This window comes from Cyrtonyx montezumae, unplaced genomic scaffold (genome assembly GCF_038088225.1).
Source record: "Cyrtonyx montezumae isolate F1298 unplaced genomic scaffold, pur_monq_1.0 scaffold_10, whole genome shotgun sequence".
Lineage (NCBI taxonomy): Eukaryota > Metazoa > Chordata > Aves > Galliformes > Odontophoridae > Cyrtonyx > Cyrtonyx montezumae.
Window position 1 is genome coordinate 50,639,208 of NW_027071826.1, and position 23,992 is coordinate 50,663,199.

At 42.8% G+C, this 23,992-nt stretch overlaps 1 protein-coding gene across 4 annotated transcripts in view; it reads left to right on the plus strand.

Annotated features, from left to right (window-relative positions):
* TEAD1 (TEA domain transcription factor 1) overlaps positions 1 to 23,992 on the plus strand; it is a 107,039-nt gene that overhangs the window by 34,575 nt on the left and 48,472 nt on the right. For 2 of the 4 annotated variants that reach the window (XM_065755363.1, XM_065755364.1), the window contains exons 2-3: positions 15,584 to 15,648; positions 18,452 to 18,514. In XM_065755363.1, the coding sequence (XP_065611435.1) occupies positions 15,584 to 15,648; positions 18,452 to 18,514 (128 nt within the window). Of the gene's footprint in view, positions 1 to 15,583; positions 15,649 to 18,451; positions 18,515 to 18,602; positions 18,666 to 23,992 lie in introns of all 4 variants that reach the window. The other 2 variants (XM_065755362.1, XM_065755365.1) reach the window with 2 other exon arrangements.

Below are 23,992 nucleotides of genomic sequence, written 5' to 3' on the forward strand. Positions count from 1 at the left end.
ATGAAAAGTATAATTTGTTGGAAAAAAATGAGGGAAAGAAGAAATGTGAAGTCAGTACAGCGTGGCCTTGCTCTACCTGTACCGGAAGAGGAACCATCCAGTGTCTGTTATTTTCTTATTCTGTTTTGTTTAAGAAAAAGTTGAGCGAGGGGACTCTTGTGGGTGCAGCCATTAAACTCCCATGTGTAGAGGAATGTACATAGGTGACTCTGAAAGTAACACTTCCTGTTTATTTCCATGGAAACGACAACAGATACAAAGAGCAGAGTAGCACTATTTGATAGAGCAAATTCTCAGAGATTCCTGTATCAATGGAGAAGAGCAGCTGTTGTCAACTTTAGTGACTTGTGCCTTTTTACTACCCTATCCCTTTTTGCTTTACCTTCTCAAATTGCAAAGTTGTTACAACATGGACCGTACATTCTTTCAGCATCTAGCTCATAGAGGGTACAGCCAAAAGCAAACAATATACACAACCATTGCCCTGCTTTAATTTTTACGAATTGCTGAATATCCTGAACCTCCCACTGATTTCAGTTTGCCAGTGGGAATTGAGGGCATTCAGAGATTACTGGAAGACTCTTGTTACACCATGCACATGCTGATTGCAGTGTCTCCACTTCGTTCTGACTTCTTCACAAATCAATCTTTCCAATCTACTAGTAATTTACTGCTCTTTCAGATGCCTTCAGCATGCTGGTTTTTTGTTTGTTTGTTTGTTTTGTTTTGGAACTGAATCCTGCATGTGTGTTGCAGGTTGTGTGGGGTAATAAGGAAGAAAAAAAGGGAAATTCTCATCTAAATCTTCTGGAAAATGTCTGTTTCCTGTGAAATGTGTCTATTCCATTCTTTCTCTTGAAGACTAATCTACACTCAGATGACTTTATTGCTAGATGGTGTGGTGTACTTTCTTTGATACTGAAAAAAATGTTGTATGTTTATCCTTAAGGTTTCTCCGTGGCATAGTAGGTGCCTTATCGGACATAAGGATGTAATGTGTCTTGGTTTAGTGTAATCTTCCTGGGAGTACTAGAGGTTGTGTATTTCCATACACCACTCTAAGGTGTGATCCTTGAAAACACTGTTGGTTTTTTTTGCAAAAGGACGTTATTTCTGGATAAAGAACCCTGCCCATTGTTTAGGTCAAATTTAATGTAATCTGTTACTGGAGGTATTGGATTTCAGGTTGTAGAAAGCAGCCTGAACTTTAAGGCCAACGATTTTACTGAGCCCAGTATTGAATGCTAGATGGTTTTGCTTTCCACATTTTAGGGTGGAAAAAGAAACAAACAAACAAAAAAGGACAAAAGAAAAAAGAAACCCAGAATCTTTAAAATTGTATTTAATGACAAAATTTTAAAGAAAACATGCAGAAAATAAAAATTAAAACATGTATAATAAATAAAATATAAATATCCATGCATCGAGATGCCATGAACAACAGCTTCAACGTAACCTTTCAAATTGCGAGGAACAAGACTGACTTTAAGGTGTGTTCTTAAGCACAGAGTTTAAGCGTGCCTCATTTATGTAGTCTGCACTGATTTTAAGCTTCTCAAGTTTGAGTATAACAGTCAGTTATTATATCTTAGTTAACACAATTTACTCATTGCTAAAGCCAGATAAGCATTCACTTCAGGAGCAACAGTTTTCTTATCTCAGTGTTTTCTCCTATAAACATTTCAGCATTTTGAAATATTGGTCATTTATGTTTAATCTTAAATCATTTTAACCCATCTTAGTATGAAGTATGTGTTGAGTATGTAAACCATCAGCAATATAAAAGACCAGATGAAGTAACCAGGAGTGGTTTTGTTACTTTTATCCACTAATATCTATGACATAAAGCCATCTTTAAGCTAGGGTTCTGTTGCTTCCTCTGCCTAAACACATGAAACCATGAACTTAGGAAAGAGCATTTTTTAAAGGAAGGAGAATTCCTGATCCAGATTGCCCTCTGTTCTTTTCCTATGATCTTTACTGCTTTTTAATAAAAGGATAGAGGATCCAGATGCCAAACTTAGCTGAGAGGAATTTTTTTCACCCATCACTTGCAGTTGTGCTCAAATGTCATTATGAAGCTTGGTTTTAAATTCATGTTTGCACACTGTATTGAAACAGGACTCTCCCTTGAAATTTTCATTTGTCAGCAGCTCCAGAGCTGTCCACAAGTGTCTGTCTGTCTCAGCTCTCCCCAGTAATTTCTGCCAATCTTTAGCTGAGTGTTAAGTAAACTAGAACAAGGTGATGCTTTTTAGTGTATGTCATAAAGGCTTCCATGGTCCTGCTGCACACGGAAGTACCTTGGCAGCAATGCAATAAGAGCTCTAAATTGAGGAGATGACACTGACAGGGTGGACTGTTGGTAGAGGATAATGTTTGGCAGCTCTTTGGCAAAGGGGAGACCAAGCAAAGGCATATTCTGCTGAGAGACCTGGATTTTGCCACATCACCTGTCCTTTGCTGCATGTACATTGCCATGCCTGTTCCCAGTGGCTGTAGGTGGCACCGACTGCTTTCTCTCCTGTAGTGACACTTTGGTTTTCAGTATACTCTTAGGTTTTAATCAGACTGGGGTATCAAGCACTGGCAGGTGCAGCAGACACTCTGAGTAAGTTTGTTCAGCTTTTGAGAGGTTGAAGATTTGGGCAGTTCAGCTTCAATCGTGATACTGCAGCAAGATAATGATTCGCCCTGTATAGATTTCAAAAGGCATTTGTCATATTGACTTAAGTTTCTAGAAATAATTGCATTGGCTGTTTTCTGTTTCTTGAAGCCTGCACACTCTGCACTTTGAGTCTGCAGCTATTTACAGCTTTTGCTGTACCAGAGATTCAGTCCTCTTTTCTGAAGTATGAATATGCAGTGTAACAGTTTCTTAGGGACCATTTTTAATACTCAGATCTATGCTTCTTTCAGAAAATGGTATAGCGTAGCTGCAGACCAAGCATCAGATGTGATCAAGAAAACAGTTTCAGGGATTTGCAGTAGTACTTCTAAGATTGTCTTTCTGGTATCTGAGGATGTTGGATTTGAGCCCTTTGGGAGGACCAGAAGAGGGATATGAAGGCACAGAAACTGTTTCTTGAGATAGTGGATGTAAGCTTATATGACCGCGTTGCTGTACAGACATTTCTGTTGCTGTGGCTGACACAGCGCTTTTTCCACCTTAATTTTGGTTTTGCTAAGATGCCTCAGAAGTGGGTGCCTCTGTGCCCCTGGTCCTCCTGCGGTTTTGCCGAGTGGAACTTGGCAACAGGCTGTCCAGCTGGAGTGAGAGATGCCAGCACAGCACGCCTCTGTTTCATTAACAGGTAATTCTTTTCACTTTGTTATTTTGATCAGATCTGTTTTCCTTGCTTTCACTCAACATCTTGCTGCTGATGTTCTTCCAGATGTTAGCCAGAAAGGACTGCTCTGCTTTGAACTCAGCATCTCCCATTTAGATTTCATCCTTAGCAAAACACTCGGGTTAATGTCACTTTCACAGAACGCCTGCATCGAGACCATGGCTTTCTCTGTAAATAAATACAAATCTACAGGGACTACTCAGTGTCAGATGGTAACATTGCTCTCTTCATTTCAGCACTGTTGTGATGATCTTTGCATAAATTCTGTTTCGTCTTGTAACAACAAATCCACTTGGGAAATAAGCTCATTCCCTTGCATAAGGTTTTCTAGCTTTTAATTCTCCTCCCATTCTCTTCTAGTTACAGCTAAAGGCTGATTAATTGCAAGATGTGTTTTTGCGCCCACTGCCACTTGAGAGCCTCATTCCTGAGCATACAGCAGTCCCACGTAGACATGAGGCAGACCCTCCTGCTTCAGGCTTGCAGAAGCTGAACTGGAGGTGGCCTTCACCTCTTGAGTGCACTTTTGATGTGGATTGCCATCTCTGTAAGCACACTGCTGGGTGCAGGGCCCTGCTGCCTGCAGGTATTGGTACAGCAGGATGGCCCTCACAGCCATCTGCTGGTTTGGCAAGCTGCATTTACAGCTACAGGAGCAACTTAAACTTGCCTTTCCTTTTATCTTCTGCACTCCTTTCAGACCTCTGTTCTCACCCTCGAACCCATCAGGAGAAATGTTGTGGCAGCTATTCTTCCCCTTCTTTGATTGACTTTCTGAAAGGGAAGTGCTGGTGCTCGGCAGCACCAGGTTTTCTGAGTGACACGGCGCAGCATGCCGCAAGGACGCAGCTTGAGGTATTGCTGTTGACATCAAGTAAGATCAGCATTAGGCCCCTGGGGAGTGCTGCAGCATGGTTTCCCACATGGCTTCAAAAGAAAGGCAAGAAAAGGAAGAACTCAATCTCTTTAAGGCCAGGCAAGGGGGCCACACATGGTTTAATGATAGATACTTTTTAAAGCTTGTTTGTGTTTGGGTGATAATGTACTTTAGTATAGTTGGGGAAATGAGAAACTTCACACATGGCATCTGGAAATCCTTGTGGTTCACTACCCTCCTTGACAGCTGTAACGCGGCCATAAATTTCCCCCAACAAAAAACATATAACTGCATTGGCTGTACCAGAAACAGCCTTTCATTTTCTTTTAGGTGAATGTGTTGTTTTACATCTCAACCTTTTAATAGCTCCATATAAACATTTGTGAGCCTCTGAGGTAAGTAAGTATATTTTTATTTCTTGGTCTTATGGAAAATCAGCCTATGGTCTTTTACCATCCAGAGTCGGGGGTGAGCACTGATACGTTCATGTTGTGTCTCACAACAGATGAAAGGGGATGTCACTCTTAAAGAGTGCTCCTGTTAAGTCCCTGCAGCATCAGTTTGATCACTTCATGCATATGTTATTACAGCTCTGCTCAGTGTCAGGCAGAACTTCTTTGGCACACTGATAGCCATTTGTTTCCGTCGTTGAAAGTCAAAAGCCTGTTATGTGCTGTAATGTTGGTACTGGTGCCATTGCCAGGATGAACTTGCCAGTTGCCTTGGTGAGAAAGCTTTTATGACCATACGTATGCTATACACTGATCAAAAGCAGAGTGCTGAAAGTCTGTAAAACGAAGAGGTCTGGAGCCAGCTGGGCTTGACAGAAGTTTAGGTATGGTGCAGGACGAGATGTTTATTTCTGGGCTTGCATATGCAGAACCTTGTGACTTAGGAGGGGGGTACTGATTGCATTGCAGAAGGTACTGTTTTGTCAAGGGGGCTTTATCTCTGTCAGCAGAACAAAACTGGCTGTACAGTATTTAATACTTTAAAAACTTGTTTCATTTGTTGGTCTCAACTGCTCACCACTGGAGCTGAAGGACTGCTCCTTGCTTGATACTGCAGTTTTAATGTGTCAAAGTGCATCCATCCAGCCCCTGTCCAAGAGTGGGATTAAGAGTTACACACGAAGCCCAGTTGCAGTCCATTATGTAGTTATCCAGTGCAAATAAAGAAAAGGTTTCAAAAATGCCTGCTTTTTGGATAAACGCTATATAAAGTGAAAGTATGAGTTGGTAAGCAAGATAAAATTGTGATTTACTATGGAAATAAGTTAGTGGTAAAAAGATTATTTATAACCACAGTTTTCTTCTGGTTCTCTGGCATTTTATACCCCTTAAAATTATTTTTAATAAAACTACCCTCCCAATCATCCAAAGGAACCACTTTAGGTAAGTACAGTGATTTGAAAAGAAAATTAGAAACATTACTGTGCTGTAATATATTTGGCAGATACACTAAGCAGAATTTCCTTCTGATTCTCCAGGGTACTCTTGCAGGTTTTGAAAGGCAGCAGTGGAGCGTTTTGTTTTCAGTGAATGAGATGAGCAGTGGTTACGTGGCTGGGAGTAGGCTGCTGGGCTGGCTGGTGGCTGCAGGGCCTGGGGGAACAGGGGCAGAAGCAGCCAGGCAGGCATCTTTCACCATGATGAGTGAGCACATTGCAAGGAGCACTTTCATACGTAAGCAAAACGTGTTATGGTGCAGTATCTTTTTGATTGCTGTAGTTCATTGTTGCTGTCTTTCGTGGCTGTGCTTCAAAATAAGCAGTGGTGTTTTCCATTCTGTGGCAGCTTGCTGTGCTCTCATACTGAGCTCTTGATGGCAGTAAGGTTTCTTTTTCTCCCCTTGGGACAATGTCCTGGGTATCCTCTGAGTGTGCGGGGATGTCATCCTTCCCTGTCACATCAGCTGAGACATCAGTGGCCCAGGCAGGATCAGTGGAGCATCAGGAACAGAGCTCATCTGGACAGGTTCCTGTCATACCTGGTAGCATGGATGAGTCCAACTGCTACTTCATTAGGCCAGAAAGAGCTGAACTATTCCAGTTTAGAGTCCAAGTCTGTAAGAAATGAATTGCTCTCTAGCTGAAGTGTGTTACGGGTCTCTCTTGTGGGTTCATAATTAGAGCAAAATATTTTTTGTACTGTAGCTAGCACTACATTGTTAGCTATAAAATCCCCACAAAACGTTACTTTGTGCTTGTAAAATGACTTGGAAACCAAGGATGGTGTTGGATGTGTCCCAGGCTCTTTCATTTACTGGTCAAATGTTTCTCCACTTGGCCCATCTGCTGTCAGAGGCCATCATGTAACACAAACTGCAGTGTAAATACCGTGGATGTAATGCAAATTTAAATACCTCTTTGCACCTGCTGTGAAAACAGTGTGTCTTAACTGCATGGGACACAGACACCAAGTAATTCATGAGCTAAGTAAACAGTTTTTGCAAAGAGCTGCAGGAAATGCCAGCACAGAGTCTGTGGAGGTGCAAATGAAGGCCCTCCCTCCTGCAGCCCTGGGAGCCATTGTCAGCACTGACTTGCTTTAGACAGCCTCTGCATCTGCCCACGGTTCCAGTCGCTGAGCAAGGGAAGTGATGTGCCCCCTTAAAATCTTATTATAGTAAATGCTGAGTTGAGAAATCATGTCACAGTGCTTCACATTTGTAATATCATCTATGGGAGAAGTCTACCTGCTTTGCTGTCTGTTAATGCGGTGGTAGAGCACAGCAGAATATATCCCCAGAGTGAGTGCAGTCTGCCATTACTACAGGAGAGAAGTTCAAAGGGATATTTGACAGTAGACAGAGATGTTTTACAAAGCATACTGGATTTTCTGGAGGCTGCTCACTGCCTGCAGACCGGGTACATGAGCCTTGTAGGGAGGGGGACCTCTGTTCATTTACAGCACTGCACCTGTGTCTGACAGACAAACTTAATTGATGTGTGCAGCGGAGGTGGGGGGGGGGGGGGGGGGTGGTGATGTGAAGGGAGGGATCCATCCGTGGATGTTTGTAGAGTTTCTATGTTATTATTCAGCTTGTGTGCTCTGACGTGTTCATCCAGTCTTCTTTCAAAGTTATGTCGTATAAACAATATAATGCTGTTCTTCAAGGTGAGCCTTTCATTATGTTCCTTTGTGCAGCCATTTCTCAGGCTTTTAAGTACCATCAGTGTGTGCAGTATGAGTCCAGTCAAAGGAAACATGCAGCATTTCCAGCAGCTGCCACTCACATTTCTTGAGTCACAGATTCATACTCAGAACCTCATGACTCATTGATACACAATTTAAAGCAATTTCATGACCTTTTGGATTGTTCTGCTCTGAATTCAGAAGACTTTTTGGTATACGAAGGTTAGAAATATATAAGCATTAAAGCATACCTGCAGCTTGACGAGGCTAGAACATTGGAGTTGTGTAACACTTTAATATTGTGAGCAGAAAGGGATGCTGTTTAGTCACAGTTCAAACTGTCGCCTTAAAAAATAAGCAGTAGAAGGCAAACGGGTGGCCAGAATTTCTCATCTGCAAATGAGCGTTGCTTAAACAATTGTAATTCCTTCGAAAATGAACTTCATTTTTCCTTAGAGTACAAACAGAAAGGAAGCCACCTACTGAGAAATTCTATTTTGCTAATTTTTATCTATTCTGATGCAAATAGTGGGTTTAATCCCTTTAACTCATCAATCATGCATGGCAGGTCAGCCAGCCCATTGTCTGTATGTTTGAAGGATTCCCATCCAAAGCAGCCTTTCAGGCAGTAATGCTGGGCAGAAGTCCCGTTTCCAAACTGCTCGTGTCACTGCAGAACTGCAGCTACCGTGGAAAACAAGGCAGTGATTCCATGTGCGCGTGGAAGTCGTGCAGGGTGTTTGCAGATTGGTTACTGAGAGTTCCTATCATAGCGGGAGGAGGAGAGGGGGTGGAAAAAAAAGTCAGATTAAGGACATGGGGGTTTTTATATAATCCACTAAACATCTGTAGCTGATCCAGAGAGATGGCAAAGGTCAAGTTTGGGGATTTTTTTCCTATGGGGATTTCATTGTGTGTTCTGAAACCTAAAATTGCCGTTTGTTTTGAAATGCATTTTTGATTGCAGTAAAACACGGTTTATACTAAGTAGAAAATAATTTAATTACAAGGGAGCGAAAATTTCCATGTGTTTTTGTAACTTTTAAATTTTAATTAAACGGGGCTTTGAGTGAATTAGAAAATTTCCTTTTGTTGAGACAATTGACACTGACAAAATCTTAATTAATGAATATTCAGAGAGATCTCTGGATCACTCTTCTTTCTCTTTGAAATATGTTCAGCCTGTGTTTTGAAAAACTCAGAAGATTAATAAACATAGCTTATATGGAATATTTCCCAGCGCGAAGACCTGCCAAACAAATCCAGTGCATTGCGTTAGCGTCAGTGAAGATTTTTGAACCAGATGTGTAGATAGGTTGCCTTTGTTGTTTTGTTTAAAACCGAGGCTGGAACGAAACCAGAAGGTTAGGACTTGACATGATGAGAATGTCATTCCATGCTACCATGAGGTCATTTCACTTTTGCTGTATAAATTAAGTTGTGGTGTTGCTTCAATCTGGAATCGTTTTGTTGTTTTTAGTGCAGTACAAGAAAAAGTTCTTTTCTTTGGAAGTATCGTGATACAACTTCAGTGAGTAATTGCAGTGGTTAGCTCATTAGCATCCAAAAGGATTATTTCAGTTATTTTATTTATTGGGTTTTCTTTTTTTCCCTGTTGTCTTGAGCAACCTGGTAACAGTACACTTTGCAAGCAGTTAATTTGTGTATAGTAATACTTAAGTGGCTTACTGTAATCTGATGCGTGTGTCTCCGTGCACACACACCACTCAGGCAGTCCTCATTAGCCTTTTAGGACCCAAGGTCTTTGTCTCATCCTGGTCCAGTCCTGGGATGAAGGCTTTTGTGCATGGTCCCTACCTCGATCTGGAGCCCTGTTTTGGGAAGGTTTGGGCACAGGAGTTAGGTGACGAGCTCCGGAAGATATAAGATGCTTGGTTACTTTGTTTTGCCCCTAGCCCCATTCCTTGTCCTCCTGCCCATACAGAGAGGTGGATAACTGGTGCTTAGTGCAGGTCTGGAGCCAATAGTTATTGCTGCTCAGCAAGAGAAAAGCACCCTTTCTCTGCCAAGGACCAGCAGAGTTGTCTCCTGCCTTACATTTCCTAAAGCCTGCCCAAACAGAGTGGCCCCACGCATCTGCAGATCGGGGCTGGTGAATGGTGTAAATTCTCTAAGGTGTTTCATCTTTACCTTAAGGCATCATGTACACTTACACTGATGCTTAGAGCAGGGGGGAAAAAAGAAAAAAAGGAAAGAAAAAGAGCGGAATGGAAGAAGCATTTGCATGGGCTCATTTGGCAATTAAAAATACATAAGTGAAAGAATTGCCGTGAACTTGCCCAAAGCGCTGTAATAAATAACATCCCTTCTAACTCTTGCATAACCGTGCCCGATGGTTTTGCATGAAATGGCTCTGTTTGTAGGGTTGTTGGTTGAGTTGGGTTTGTTGGTGGGTTTTTTTTTTTGTTTGTTCGTTTGTTTCTTCTTAGAATTGTTGGGATAGAAACGGGCTTATGCTTTTGTAATTGTGGTAAACATATTCTAAAGACTGCAGTTTGATAAACCGTAAATATTACCAGTTCAGAGGTTAAATGCTGTTGTTGAAGTCATTCAGGGAAATCCAGCAGAAGTGTAAATATGGCAGAAAAAGCTAAACAATATGGCAACGGAATATTTGCTGACTTAAGAGTGCAGGATCAACACCAATATTTTTCCAGTGATGCTAAACCTCTTGTAACTGCTAAATTGGATTTGTAGTTGAATGAAGTATCAGCTGCTGTTGGACAAGCCCATAAAGGCAGGACGGCTGGCCTTTTGTAGGCAGGGCTTAAAGGACGATTGATATGTTTTAGCACTTTTGGGATTATTGTGATTAGGAGGAAGCCATTCTGAATGATAGAGAAAAGGGTGTAAAAAACACAGTCCACAGCTGGTGAGCAGCATGTGTTTGCTATAAGGAGAGGTCACGACTAGTTGATCCTGCTGCTTCTGGCATTGATTGACAGTCAAGAAAACTTGATATTATGAAGCCGAGCCTTCTTTTCTCTCTCTTTATTTTGTCGTAAGGAAATGCTGCGTCTGTTGCGTAAAGCCACAGTGATTTCAAAATTTGGAAGCCTCGCATGTTCCAAGATCCAAGGTCCAGAGACCCTGCTGCAAATTTAGGTTGTTTAAACATCATCTAGAAATTAGTATTCTGCCCAGAGCTGTAAGAACACCGAATGGGAGTTACAGGAGCAGCAGAGCTGGGTCTGTATTTGCCTTTTTCATACGTGTTAGTCTTAACTAAAACCCTCTTTGTCGTAGAGTAGGAAATTTATGCTAAGCATGTGGAAATTTCAAGTTTGCTGAACTTGTTGACTGTGATGCATCTGCTATATCTGGGATACTCGGTGAGGAATAATACGTGTAGAACAAATCTGACCATCAGGAAAACAGTTTAATCGTTTTATTTTTATTAAACACCTGCCCCAGCGAGCGTGCAGGCTGTTTCATCTTATCTCCTCTGCCCACTTGGAAACGTAGCTCATTTAGATGATGTGGTGTATTTTTGCATTTTTGTTTGTTTTTCTATTCGCTTTGCTTTTTTTTATTATTATTTTTTTAATTTTTATTTGAAGGAGCCATCCAAGAGCTCACAAATGCACATTTAAATAGTTGGATCTCTGACTCTTTTTAGTGGGGCTGTACCTCTTTCAAAATTTGAGTTTAGCATACCACACAGGAAAGAACACAAGCTTGCCAACTCCCGCTGAGCGTTTTTTCAAGCCTGTGAAAAGAATGAATTATTCAGCAGTAAGCATGCTTACAGCTGGCCATTTGGGAGCTTTGATGTGCGAATCAGGCGGTTGCATGAATGCCCTTATTGTCATGTTATGTGTACACAGTGTGTGAATTATTGAAAATAGTGAGGCCTGAGCCTCATCTGGTAGAGATTACAGTGCAGGCATGCTGGGTGAAGGTCTGTAATTGAAAATCCCCAGATGCTGTTTATTTGGCTTGCGTCACGTGGCCCCATACAGAAAGCTTGTCTGAACAAAATGCTGCCCGCCTGGAAGCGCCGCCCAGCCCCCTCCAGCCCCGCCAAACCCGGGGTGCGGGCGACTTAAACACCTGCCCGTAATATTTTTAAAAGCTTAAATTAGATTTGCCTATAACGTTTAAATAGAGGATGCCTTACTTAGGGGTTTAAACTGCTTAGCCAGTTGTTGACTTACTGAGCTCTTTTATCTACAAGAGGCTTTTTGTTAGCCAATTTAGCTTCCGAGCGTCTTCGTAAAGCGGCACCAGCGGATTCTAGGCAAGCTCTCCCAGAGGTGGGAATTCTGTTGGAAAAAGGCAGCGGGGATGCTCGGCTGCTGTAAGTCCTGCAGCCACCTCCCACGGGAGGAGAAGTCTCAACCCAGGCAGCCTGCACCCCACGTCTTTGTGCGGACCACATGGCGGTCGGGCCCTGAGTCTGGCCCGTGCTGAGCAGCACAGACAAAGGGACGTGGTGCCACTGGCTGCACACACACAGCGCCTGCCCAAGGCCTGGGGGCACGCGGGGGGCTCCTCGTGGTGCCCAAGTCCCTGCAGAGCTTTGCCACATTGGAATCGCGTAGGTCTGCACTCGTGCTGTGTGCTGAGTGTATAAAATAGTCACGTTGAGCCACAGTCATGAAGAATTTGTGAAAATTGTGGTACGCTGTTATTTAAAAAAAAAAAAAAAAGTGTTGCTACTTGGCCGTTACTTGAAATTTTTACTGAGAGTGGAACCTTTATAAATCAGCTGTTCATTTCCAAATGGCTAACCAACTTAATTTCCCATACTTGTCTATTTTTATCACATTTGGATGGTGCCTGTAACTGGGAGCCGGGGTCAGGAGTTAGATTTGTGTCATTTATGTTCCAAATAAAGCCAGCTGCCTGCCACGCCGTGATGCCACCGCCTCCCTGCACGGCTTTGAGCAGGGACACCTGCAGCCAGCACCTCCACAGCTCATGCAGGGCCCCACAAAACTGCCTGCAGGGTGCCCCTTTTGCCCACCAAAGGGTGCACTGAAAGTGGCACCAAGGAGCCTCACAGAAACCTTTATAGGGGCTGATGCTCAGCCTCTTAAGGCTGCTTTTGGAAATCGTGGTAGTGAGGGAGGTTTCCCCATACAAGGACCCTCTGTTAGAGCAACAACTGCTTCCCGAGGGGTGGGTGGGAGCTTCCCCTCTCCAGGCAGCTGCTCCTACTTATTTAAGAGAAGAGCAGAAATGTCAGTCCTCTTCACTGCATGTGAGGTGTCTGGGATGGCTGTCCTCTCCCTCATTCAGGGTGATGCTCCCTGGAGCCCAGGTGGGGCTGTTAGCCAGCAGACCCCCTTTGTGTAAAATGCGTCTTCTCCCATGTCAGTGCAGGGAGAAAAACACATTTTGCCTCTCCACTGATGGTACAGAAGGGCATGACAGATAAAGACTGAATTTAAAAGCTAAACAGACATTCAGAAAAGCTCATATAAAATGCTTCATGTGGTCCTCTCCCAACCTTTTGAAGATCCCTGGAAAGGACTGCCGAGCAGTGAGGATATTTTGTCTGACTGGTCACCTCCCCACACCTCTCTTTCATACCTGAACCGAATCTTTCGGAGTAGGAGACTGTCATAGCAGATGACAAGAAGAAGGAGCTGAACATTTATAGTTCATAAACCTGACCTCTCCTCCTCTACTAGGCAATTTCCCAGATATATATGTGACAGGGAGAGAGCGAAAGGGTGTGTATGGAAAGTATTTCCACAGCTGAGCCCTTCTTAGAGAAAAACAGATCTGTTTATTAACTGACATTTTTCACCCTAATGTTTTTAGTGGCCAGTTAAAGAAGTTCCTGAACCTCTTTCATTTCAAACTCTCCTCGTTCCCAAGAAAAGAAAAGAATGTTTTTTAGTATTATTTGTCCTTCCTTCCTTTAATATCCTCTTCTGGCCTTGGTCAGTCAGGAGATGAGATCTTTTCTGTTAGGATCCATCGCAGCTGGTAAAGAAAAGAGCATCAGCGTTAGATAACGCAGAGGCTGTTAGCTTTTACTTGGGGCTTTTATCTTGTGTATGCTGGGCGGTGCGTATGTATTTTGCGGGTCCAGAACAGGTACCATGTCTTCTCAGATCATTCTGGTTAGGCAGAAGATACTTACTGAGCCTCATGAAGCTTTTGAACATCCCCTGCTGGCTAAGCAAGGCACGTATCACAGAATCACTGAATTGTAGGGCTTGGAAGGGATCTCTAGAGATGATCTAGTCCAACTCCCCCTGCTGAAGCAGCTCCCTAGACCAGGTTGCATATATTTCTGTGTTGAAAATATATCTGAAAGGGGAAAAATAAAGCTGCTGCCTTGATCACTTTGCACAGTTCCTTGCAGAGCTCGTTCTTCCTGTCACGCTGTTCCATCTTGTATTGATTCTTCTGGAGCTGGACTCCTGCTAGATATTGCCTTAAGGGGAAGCCACAGTCTTGTCAGTCATCTCCCTGCAGGGCTGGCCAAACTCCTCCTGATTGCAGCCAGTGAGCTTCATGGATGGACTGGGGCCTGAGTGGAGGCGGCACTTAGTGATATTTGGAGTAATACAGTCTAGACTTGCAGCTCTTGGTGTTTTTTTATAAAACTGCTTTTCCTGTCAAGTGGCTGCCTGGGAATCTGAGCTTTCTTTTAGAAATAGTTTTTTAGCTCTCTTGACTGGGAAGAATACCGTGAAGGCATGAGAAGGTTTAAACTCTTCCAGCCTCAGCTCAGCTGAGCGCTGCACAGGGCTGCCAGAATGAACGGAGTTGGCTGCAGTGACCTGTGCTGTGACCACAATCCCTCCGTGTCTCAGGGCCGCAGAAGGGCTTCTGCTGGGCTTGCAGGCTACTGCCCCTTTGGGCTTCCCAGCTGCAGGCAGTCAAGTGTGTCCTCCCGTTTTTCTGTTCATTTTTGTCTGCTTGTGCAGTGCTTGTTAAAGGGACAGAGCAGAAGTGAAAGGTTTTGGAAGACTCTTGACCGAAGCTTGTTTAATTTTATATGCCATCATCATATGCCATTTTCTCTTCCTTCTCCTTGCTATAGCCTCAGGATCTTGATCTCTCCCTCAGATCTTTTTCCCAGACTGCACACTTCTCCATTGAAGAGTTTTTCCATTTAATGCTGGTAAAAAGTAGAGCAGCTCCATTTCCACACTCCCCAGCTGTGTACTCGTCCACTTTAAAACAACACCAAGTTGTTATATGACAGGTTATTTCCTTAGCCTTCCCATTTTCAGCTCACTGCTGAATCAGTTTTCTCATTTTCTATACTTGGGCTTTTCCCCTGTGCAGAATGCAAATAGCTGAGTATCTTAGGACTTGTTAAACAAGTGTATTTAAGTTATTACAACTCATGAAGAAGTAACATAATATGCAGTGAAAATAAACAAGGCACCACATAAAACTTTGTTATCTTCCGTGTCAGCAATATTTAGGAAGGGAATTATTTGGAAAGAAAATATTAGTTGATATTAAGTAGCGCAGTGTGTGACTGAGGAAGAGTCAACCAGCCATTTTAGACACTTGGAATTACTCGGTATGTCCAAGGGAAGTAGAGCTCTGAATAACAAACCGCTGTGTTGATCAGCCCTGCTGCAGCAGGAGCTTCTGCACCGCAGGGTTACTGCTCTTGTGCATGGCATTAAGGATGCGATTAACAACCTGGTGAACTGAGGCAGTGATTTCAGTCAGCGGAAGAGGCAGAGTGCTCCCCAACAGAAGGGGAAGATTTTGTTCTCCTCCTTGAAAAATTAACCTGGAGAAAATGCCAACACAAAGCCATATTATCAGCCTGATCAGTGCTTTGGGTTGAGTGGTATGTGGTTTTCACAAGATCCGGGTGGGCTGGGGGGCAAATATCACCCAGTCTGGTTGGAAGATAATCAGGGAGAGGCCAGACCTCCTGTCAGCCCTTGGGATGAGTGGTCTTTAGCCCGAGACCATCCCAGTCAGGGGCCATAGTGCTGCCTCTCTGCCTGCCAACAGCTGCAGGTCTTCAGTGGAAAAATATCGTAGCCTCTTCGCGCAGTTTGTGGGGCATATACAATGTCTGATTAGAAGGAAGAGAAATACTGCTGAACAATAGGAAATAATGACAACTAGTTTGCAAAGGAAAAGTGGAGTAGGTACAAGAAAAGGTCAGTCTCATGTGCATGCAGCTGATATGTTTCAATGTCATATTTTGATGGTGTTTATGGTTGTGTTGATCCCTTACCATTCGTTTTTCTTTGTTTCAGGTAGGAATGAATTGATAGCCAGATACATCAAACTTAGAACAGGGAAGACACGGACCAGGAAGCAGGTAAAATAACCCAGTGGGGAAGTACGCGTTTCGGTGAATAACAAAACATGGCGTTTTTGGCTGCACTGGCTGTCTGTGCTTCAGCTCTGACAAGATGATGTATCGACATTACAGTTCTGATTAAATACATGCTTTTTAGAAAAACATTTAAAATTCCAGATTTTTTAACGTGCATCATTTCAGTGACAGTTGGAGGCACATTTTTTATTGGTCTAAAAGTACATTAATCTATAATCCCCTGTATTTGGGGAAAAAAAGAAAACCAAAAGTCAAAGCAGAAGCATATAGCATTGTTTCTTTTTTCTCTATAAGGATAATTACGAAATGTAATGATTATTTTGAGATGGTGAATAACCGTTAATAATTTCTAAACATCCAGCCAATTTACCAGTATAATAAAGGTTGTGATTATTGGGTATGAGAGGTGAATGCATAAAAATTATCTAGCGAGACTGATACTAATCATGCTTTCAGCTCATGGGCAGTACTTGCTACAGGATGAAATAATAATAAAAAAATTCCCCGAAGAGCATTCAGGCTCCTGGTCTGTGACCATGGCAAGATTTCATTCATCAGCGACTCGGAATATAACTTGAGCCTGTCTTAAATCTTTTTTAGACGATTATTGCATAACCATTAACTTAATCTCATATGACTAAAGCCTTTAATTTATGATATCCATGGGGCTTAGTGACCTTAGAGAATGCACATGTTCCGTATAGTTTGTGTGGTGGCTCTTAAACACTTGCACCATTTCAAAATGCTTTGCAAATTGCAAAGTCCATTTGTGTTTTCCCTAACGTGAGGTTTGAGGTTCCCCTCCACGTGCGTGGCAAAGGAGAAGGCAGCAGCTCGTACACTTGCATGCTATGCGTGTTTTGTAAAGCAAAGAAAGGTGACGCTGAGTCAGCACACATAAAGATGGCCTGCTGCCAGCCCTCGTGCTTAAGCATTTTGAGCTGGGTGATATTTTGCCCTGGGTGGTGTTCTTTGTCATTTGGGGAGAAAGCATATGTATGAGGGCTGAAAAAAGCTATGAGAAAGGAGAGAAACTGCAGTGCATGGAGAAAAGGACCAAACAAAAGATTGGCAAAGACATCTGCAAACAAAAGGCAAAGGCCCGCTCTGCCCCTCATCCAGACTCCCCTAGTTGGGAGCTACATTGGGGATCTTAAAATGGCATCAGGATTTGAAGTGCAGACGGGGCTGGATCTGTGTCCAGTGTGTGCTGGCAGGGCTGCAGTGAGACCATGAGGGCTGTGATGGCTTGCACATGGCCTTCGTTCCTGTATGTCCCTCTCCAATAGTTTCATTAATCAATTTTGATAAGCCTCTAGAAAACATTGTCATTAGTTCCAAGTTTCAACTGAGCAATTCAATGTTATAATTGTGCTTCCTGTATAACCTTTAACACTGCTAATATCCCGCTGAAAGCAAAACAAGTGAACACGTGTCAAAACTTGGTCTATGTGTTCGCCCACAAAATTGCTTAGTAAGCAGTAGTGTAACACTGAACTATGGCAGACTGGTTCCTGAGCTGCTTCCTGGAGAGCTCTCTGAAGGTGGCCTTCAGGGCCTGCTCTCATTTATGCCTTGTTATTTGCTTCTCTACTTAAAAATTCAGGCTATTTATTTATTTATCCATTCATTCATTCATTCATTCATTTCTTTTTTGGTGTTGTTGTCATGGAACGATCTTACAGAGGGAGGAAATGAAGCTTTGTTTCTCCTTTTCTTTTGCTTGTGTTCTTTCCCAGACAGGAATTTTAACTAACACAGGAAAACTGTACGACACCTGGTATGGTATGCCCCGGGTCAAATCAGGCTAAAGATTTTTCTTTAGCAGTTTTTCCCATCACTGCAGTTTTTAAACCTTCACATAGAGGTGTGGGGAATGCTGAGCACTACTAAGCAATGCCGGGCAGTGTCACTAAACCCTCAGCATCGCTGCCATGGATTTCAGCACGTGGCAGGGTCAATAGGAGCCCAGGCCCTTCACCGCACAGGCAGCAACTTCTGGGCAATGCAACGGTCTCATGCAGGACAGGGATTACACACATTTCTGACCAAAGTGCAGATTGTAATAACAGTCCGAACCTAGCCATTACTCGAGCTGATGCCCAGTTAATTGTCTTTGCTTACGTGAACGTTTTGTGGGCAGATTTGATGCTGAGATTGCAGAGAAAGGCAGAGTGGTTTCTGGGACTGTGTCGTGCCAATATTTTACCATTTCTTCCAGAACTTGGAGCAATTCAGTGGGGCCAAAACGCAGCCTGAAGCTCCTTGCTGGAGCTGCAGAACACAATATGAGTGAATGGATGCGACTTCTTGACAGCGTTAAGTCTTCAGCGTAGTGCCCAGGGGGCAGGGTGGGCATTTGCAGCCCTGGCGGAGAGGTGGAAGTCCTGTGGGGTCTGTGCCACAGAGCACGGGACCCAGCAGTGGATGGGGTCAGTCCCAAAGCACGCGGGCTGCAGTCGGCTGCAAGCTGCGTCCTCTCTTGTAGCTGAGTGTACAACCCGGTGGGCTGCAGGTCCTTTTACCTCAATCAAGTCACTGCAGTGATGACCAGTATTGTTAACCTCAGTGCTAAGAGCTGGGTATCTGGCTGGGAATATGGTATCTTTAACAGCAGAGCTTACTGAAGATGCAAATAACTCAATTCCCTTGGAAAAGTTTTTTTTTCTTTTTCTTTTTTTAAGAGAAAAATAGATATTTTAAATTTGATTTGCTTTTTGTTTTTCTTTTGTTTGTTTGTTTTTTTTCTTTTTCTTTTTTGTTTCTATAAACCTGAACAATGTAGGTGTCTAGTCACATACAGGTCTTAGCAAGAAAGAAAGTTCGAGAAATTCAAGCCGCCATTAAGGTACGTTTGGCTTGCCCAGTTGTAGGGGGCTTTTCATCTCCATGGTTACAGGCTTTTCCTTTGTTTCCTCCCTTCCCCTACCCTGCAGGTGTCTAGTCACATTCAGGTTCTTGCCAGAAGGAAATCTCGTGATTTTCATTCCAAGCTGAAGGTATGCGCTTTTCTGCTTTTGGGCTTGTGGTTGCTATGCCTGTCCCTTCCTCCTCCCCGCGGTGATGGGCGAGCTCCTGGTGCTGCCGTGCCTGTAACCTCCTTTTCCTGCATGTGGTAGCTGTCTGCGTCTCTTTGTGTTTAATCTCCGGTTTCTGCACTAGCATCCACATTAAAAACGTTGTTTTAACACTATCCAAATGCAAAGTGAACTACTCTTCGTAACAGCTCAGCACCTAAACCTGATTTTTAACCCACCCGTTCATTTTTGGTTTTATTTTTGAGCAGCTGAGTGCTACAAGTGTATTTACATACACAAGGTTTTTGTGCAGTTGTGTAGATGCTTTTTTTTTCTTTTTTCTTTTTTTTTTTTTTTCCCCAGAGAGATAGTCAGGGTCATCGTTTTCCATTCCCAAATGTTTTTTGTCTCTGCTTTTGAAATGCTGTCAAGAATACTTGAAGTAGATTGTGCCAGAGAGCACAGCTTATCCATATTGCTCTCGCTGCAAGATCTTACTGGAGTGCAATCTAGTCTCACCTGAAGCTACATGCTATTTGCAATATTCCATGAAATTTTATTTTTTTAAGTAAAATGTTGGCGTTCAATCTTTGGAGAGCCTCAGTCAGAGCCCTGTCCAGGGAAAACTAAGTATGTTTGCTTAATCTGACGTGATGAGCTGTACGTGTCCCCATTTTCCCTGGTTTCCTTACGGTATAGTCTAAGGCTAAAAAGAAGCTCTTGGAAATCTTTGATGGGTTTCTTGGATGGCTTGTTTTTTCAAGTTTTCCAGCAGAGATCCTGGGACTCATTTGGCTTTCACATTACTTAAAAGTGGAAGAGGGAATTTTGCAATTTTTTGCTGCGCTTTTTTTCTTCTTTTTAATGGAAAGCAAAGGAACTTGTAAATCTTTTCCTTCCGTCCTTTTTTCTTTTTGTTGATTTTTATTTTCTGTATGAGAACAAATCATGTTTTTGTTCTAGCTGAAAAGCGAATGTTTCAGCAAGTAATTTCAGGAGGCTAAGTGGTGAGCGCTGCGAATGCTTACCACAGTCCTGGAGCTGCAGCGTGTAAATAACAGCCTGGCTGTGTAACAGGCCTTCTTGACAGAAGCACTGGGTTTTTCATCCGCAGTGGGCAGCATGCTGGCAAGCTTGTATGGCTGTTGGTGGCTGGCTTTTAGCTGCACTGGCTGAGCAGTTGGGGTTCGTAAAGAACAACTAAGACAACCTAAACATACTGCTTCTTAACCGAGGGTGCAATAATACAGAGATATGTAGCATTTTAAGCTTAAATTGTCAATCCTTGATGCCTAAAATTATGTGCCTAAGTAGGTGGCCTTATTGTGAGAGGTGCTCAGCACCAGCAGCTCTCAGGGTGCTTTATAGAGCACCTAGAGCTACAAAAACCAGGAAACCCACCTAGCTACTAAGATGCAGACTTAGGAGCCTAACAAAAATATTGGATTCTCTCTTCTAAAATATTTCCTTTTCACGGTGCCAAAAATAACTTAAAAAATGAAGACACTTCTAAAGCAAAACATAATCTTAGTTGCTGCACCTGCTATCAGATTTTTGTCAGAGCTTTCCAAAGGACCAAACAGCTAGTTACCGTCTAGTAATGTTTGAGACTCTGCCCTTGGTGACATTTGCAGTAAATAGAGCTCCCAGGGGATTTTTCATCTTGAGGAGTCACCTGAAGAAGAAAAGACCTGTCAGCACAGCAAGGTACTTCACATAGGCCTTCAGACCTCCGTGCTCATTCCCAGCCATCAGCGTTGCAGCTCTCCCAAGGTTGGGCAGAGAACGGGAGTCAGCATTCTGTTACAAGAAATACATTGGTACGTGAAGAGCCTCCCATGTCCCTGTCCCTGCTGCTCTGCACAACACATTCGCTTCAAAACTCTCTGCAGCTGCTCCATGAAGATGGAGTGTGTGCTAGTGATGTAGGGTTGCCATCCACTGCACTTATAATACTCTTTAGGCATCACCAGTGGCAAAAGCTGTCCCAGTCCTTCCCCATCAGGCCCTGCTGGCCAGTGGCTGTTCTTCCTGCCCCCGATACCTCAAGGGAGGCATCCTGCCCACAGGATTCAGCTCCCGCAGGAGCCCCGACACAGCCTCGGTGACTTCTCCAGGACCCCTGGCCTGAGGAGTACCCAGAAATGGCAGAGGAGCCAGGTTCTTCCCATCTCCCTTCTCCTTTTCTTTCTGTTCTTGGTCTCAGTGAATAAGGTGCTGTGGCACAACATCCGCACAATACTTTGCCAGAGAAATTGCACTCTGTACCAATGCCTATATTTCTCTTAATATTCCTTTATTGAATCATCCATGTTTTCCAGTGTCTTTTGAAACAGAGAACATTTGTAGATGCCAGAAATGTATTCACCTTGCATTTGTTTCACATCAGTGATGATGTACTTCTCAAGTGGTTTTCAATGTGGACTGCTTTGTCAGCAGTTGGAACTGCCCCATCAGACACCCCAGGAAGGTGATGGGCTCTCATCATCCTACAGCAGTGCTGCCAGCATTTCCTCGTGACAAGGCAGCCAGAAAGGAGACAGCCAAGGGAAGAAATTGTTTCTGCCTCAGGTCACTCTCAGCTGTTTTAACAGCGAGTTCTCTCTTCCTGATTGTAACACCCTGTAAAACTCTTAAAATGCTTGATTGGTGGTATGTGCAGGAGAGCAGCTACTACTGAAAATAGCACGTGCATCTGATGTCAGATTTCCCACCTACAGCATGAGAGGAAAGCACTCTGTGGATCAAACTTGGACAACCTCATACCGGTCTGTAACTGAGTCCAGTCAGCTGTGACCTGAGGCCATTTCTGTCTCCCATGTTTCTTTCTCTTGTCACCAGACCTACCAGCTCCTGCACATCCCATTTGTGCGCAGTGGAGGTTATTGCAGAGAAGTTGGTGCTTCACTGTGTGCCAGCGCTGCATTAAGTGAAATAATCATGAGTAGGGACTTGAGGATTGCAGCGGCATAGCGCAGAGGGCATCGCTCCCCAGCTGATGTCCTCTACTAGCAGTTTTTTTGGTAATAGCATTTCTAATTGATCTTTTGGGATCTGGTTAGTCTGTCCCATGGACCTCAGTTCTTGATCTGTTACTTTGACAAACTTTAATTAGTAAGTCTTCTTTTTCCAAGTATTTTCTGGGTTTATTTTAGGCCAGAAGATATTTCTGTCTCGCTTTGGCTTGAACTGTCCTTGTTGCAAGGAGAGGACTTGTCAGATCTTCTTGTGTCTGTCTTCTGCATCTTTCTGGATGGAAAGATTTCAGAGCTGTCTACAGGATATTGGATATATCTCTCCATAGCATTGGGTAGAGTATTACTGAAGCTTGCCTAAGAGAAAAAATCTTGGCCAATTGTTGTGATGTTCCCTTGGTGCAATAAAGTCCCTTTTCTCTGAGGACGCGTGCCTGCAGGTGCTCTGGTGATCCTTAGCCTGCAAGAATGAGTTCTACCTGTAAGTGCTGTTGCTGCATTTCAGGTCCACCAATCAAGAATGCCCTACCGGCCCCTCCTATCGTGTTCTACATTTGAATTTCTTTTCCAGCAGGGAAACAATCCTGTTCTAGGGATTTTACCTTCATTTTCTGAAATTAATAAAACCTTCCTGAGGTTAGAGAAATTTCATCTCAAGAAAGAAAAAAAGAAAGGCTGGGATAAATTGGTCCTTAGAGACAGATCCGAAAGGTGGCTCCTCTTCATGACATTTCCCCTTGTGCAGCAGAAATTTTAATTTATAATGTTTTTCCTTGTAAAATACAGCAGTCTGTCGTGTCAGGTTGCAGCATTTCCCACCTTTGTGCTGGCAGGGAGCCCCAGTCGTCTTCAGGAGAAACGATGGATTGGAAGTTGTGCCCAAACAAAGAGTAAAGGTCTTCACAGCAGGGCATACATCTATCTTAGACTTTCATTTCAGATATGTTTTTCATAGAGCAAGATTAATTAGACAGAGACAAAAAGAAACATTAAAATGCCTACAATTCACACATATATTACATGCTGTAAAATCCATTATTCTACATTCCACATCAAGGGATAAAAAGAAAATATTGTTGTCAATTATAAAATGCTAAAGATAGCTCTATACTTTTTAAATGAACAATGATAAAAGCCTTGAAAAATTCCCTTTGATGTGAATGGAGTCTTCAGCATTTTGAAATACAATAAGATGGATTAATTGCTACTCATTAGGCAGCAAGTTGGGACAGCTTTGAATGCGCATTCTCTTCTTGGCATTAGCTATTGCCTGGCTGAAATAGCCAGCTTTTGTATTTACTCCTGTCTTCTCTAATAATAAGCAAATTGGAGATCAGGGCTAGAAACACTGAAGTGCTCTCTATCTTTTGTCCAGAACAATTGTATATTTTCGTGATTTGTTTATCTTTTTTGAGCTACAGCTAATTATTGCAAAGGTTATTTGAATCAATACAAGATCTGAGCAGAAATAACATCTGCAAAATTGCTTATTAGGATAGTATTCTATGCTAGTGTTACTGTACTATCCATTTTGTAGCATATTGTTGTTTCTTATGTCATATTTTTTTCCTTACAAAAGTTTTGTATTTTAAATATTCATGCAGGTTTTAGGCTTTCTTGAATTAATACTCTGTTCTGTTGTGCATAATCTTCATGCTCTCTTAGTTTTTTTGTTTGTTTGTTTTTTCCTAAAGTCATAGACAACATGGTATGCAAAGCCCCATTTATCATTCTAGGACAACAGGTTTTGTTTTTTTTCTTGCTGTAGAACTGATTGATCGAATTGTTCTACTCTTTATGTTGGGTTAAAGAAATGTCAAGCACAAATCCCTTTGTGCTTGCCATGTAGAACGTTTGTTTCATGTGGGGCTTTTGTGGATATTAAAAATTATAATTGGATGATACTGGGGCGTTATTTAATTTAACTATGTCTTTTGCATTCCAGAACTAATGGGTGAAAAGTAAAGCTCAAGGGCCTGATTCATTAAAAGTTACGTAGTGTCCTTTCATTAGGTTCTGAGAGCTTACCCCTTCCAAAAACAAGGTGTTTGCAACTGCAGCCCGAAGCAGTCAGCTAAAACAAGAGGCAGATCCTGTTGTTCACTATGGCGATGGCGTTTTAGTGATTTAGTGAAATCACTCCATTGATTGCGTTCTAAGTCCGCCTCAGTAACATCTACCGTTAGGTACTGCGGCACAGAAGACTTGTAAGGAGAGGGGAAGATAGTAGTCAAAGGTTACAGGCTGTTGCTTACTGTGGTGTCTTTCCTGGGCAACAGCAATCCCACTAGAGCCTGTAAATTAAGTAGGATCAAGCCAGGGCAGGGCCAGATG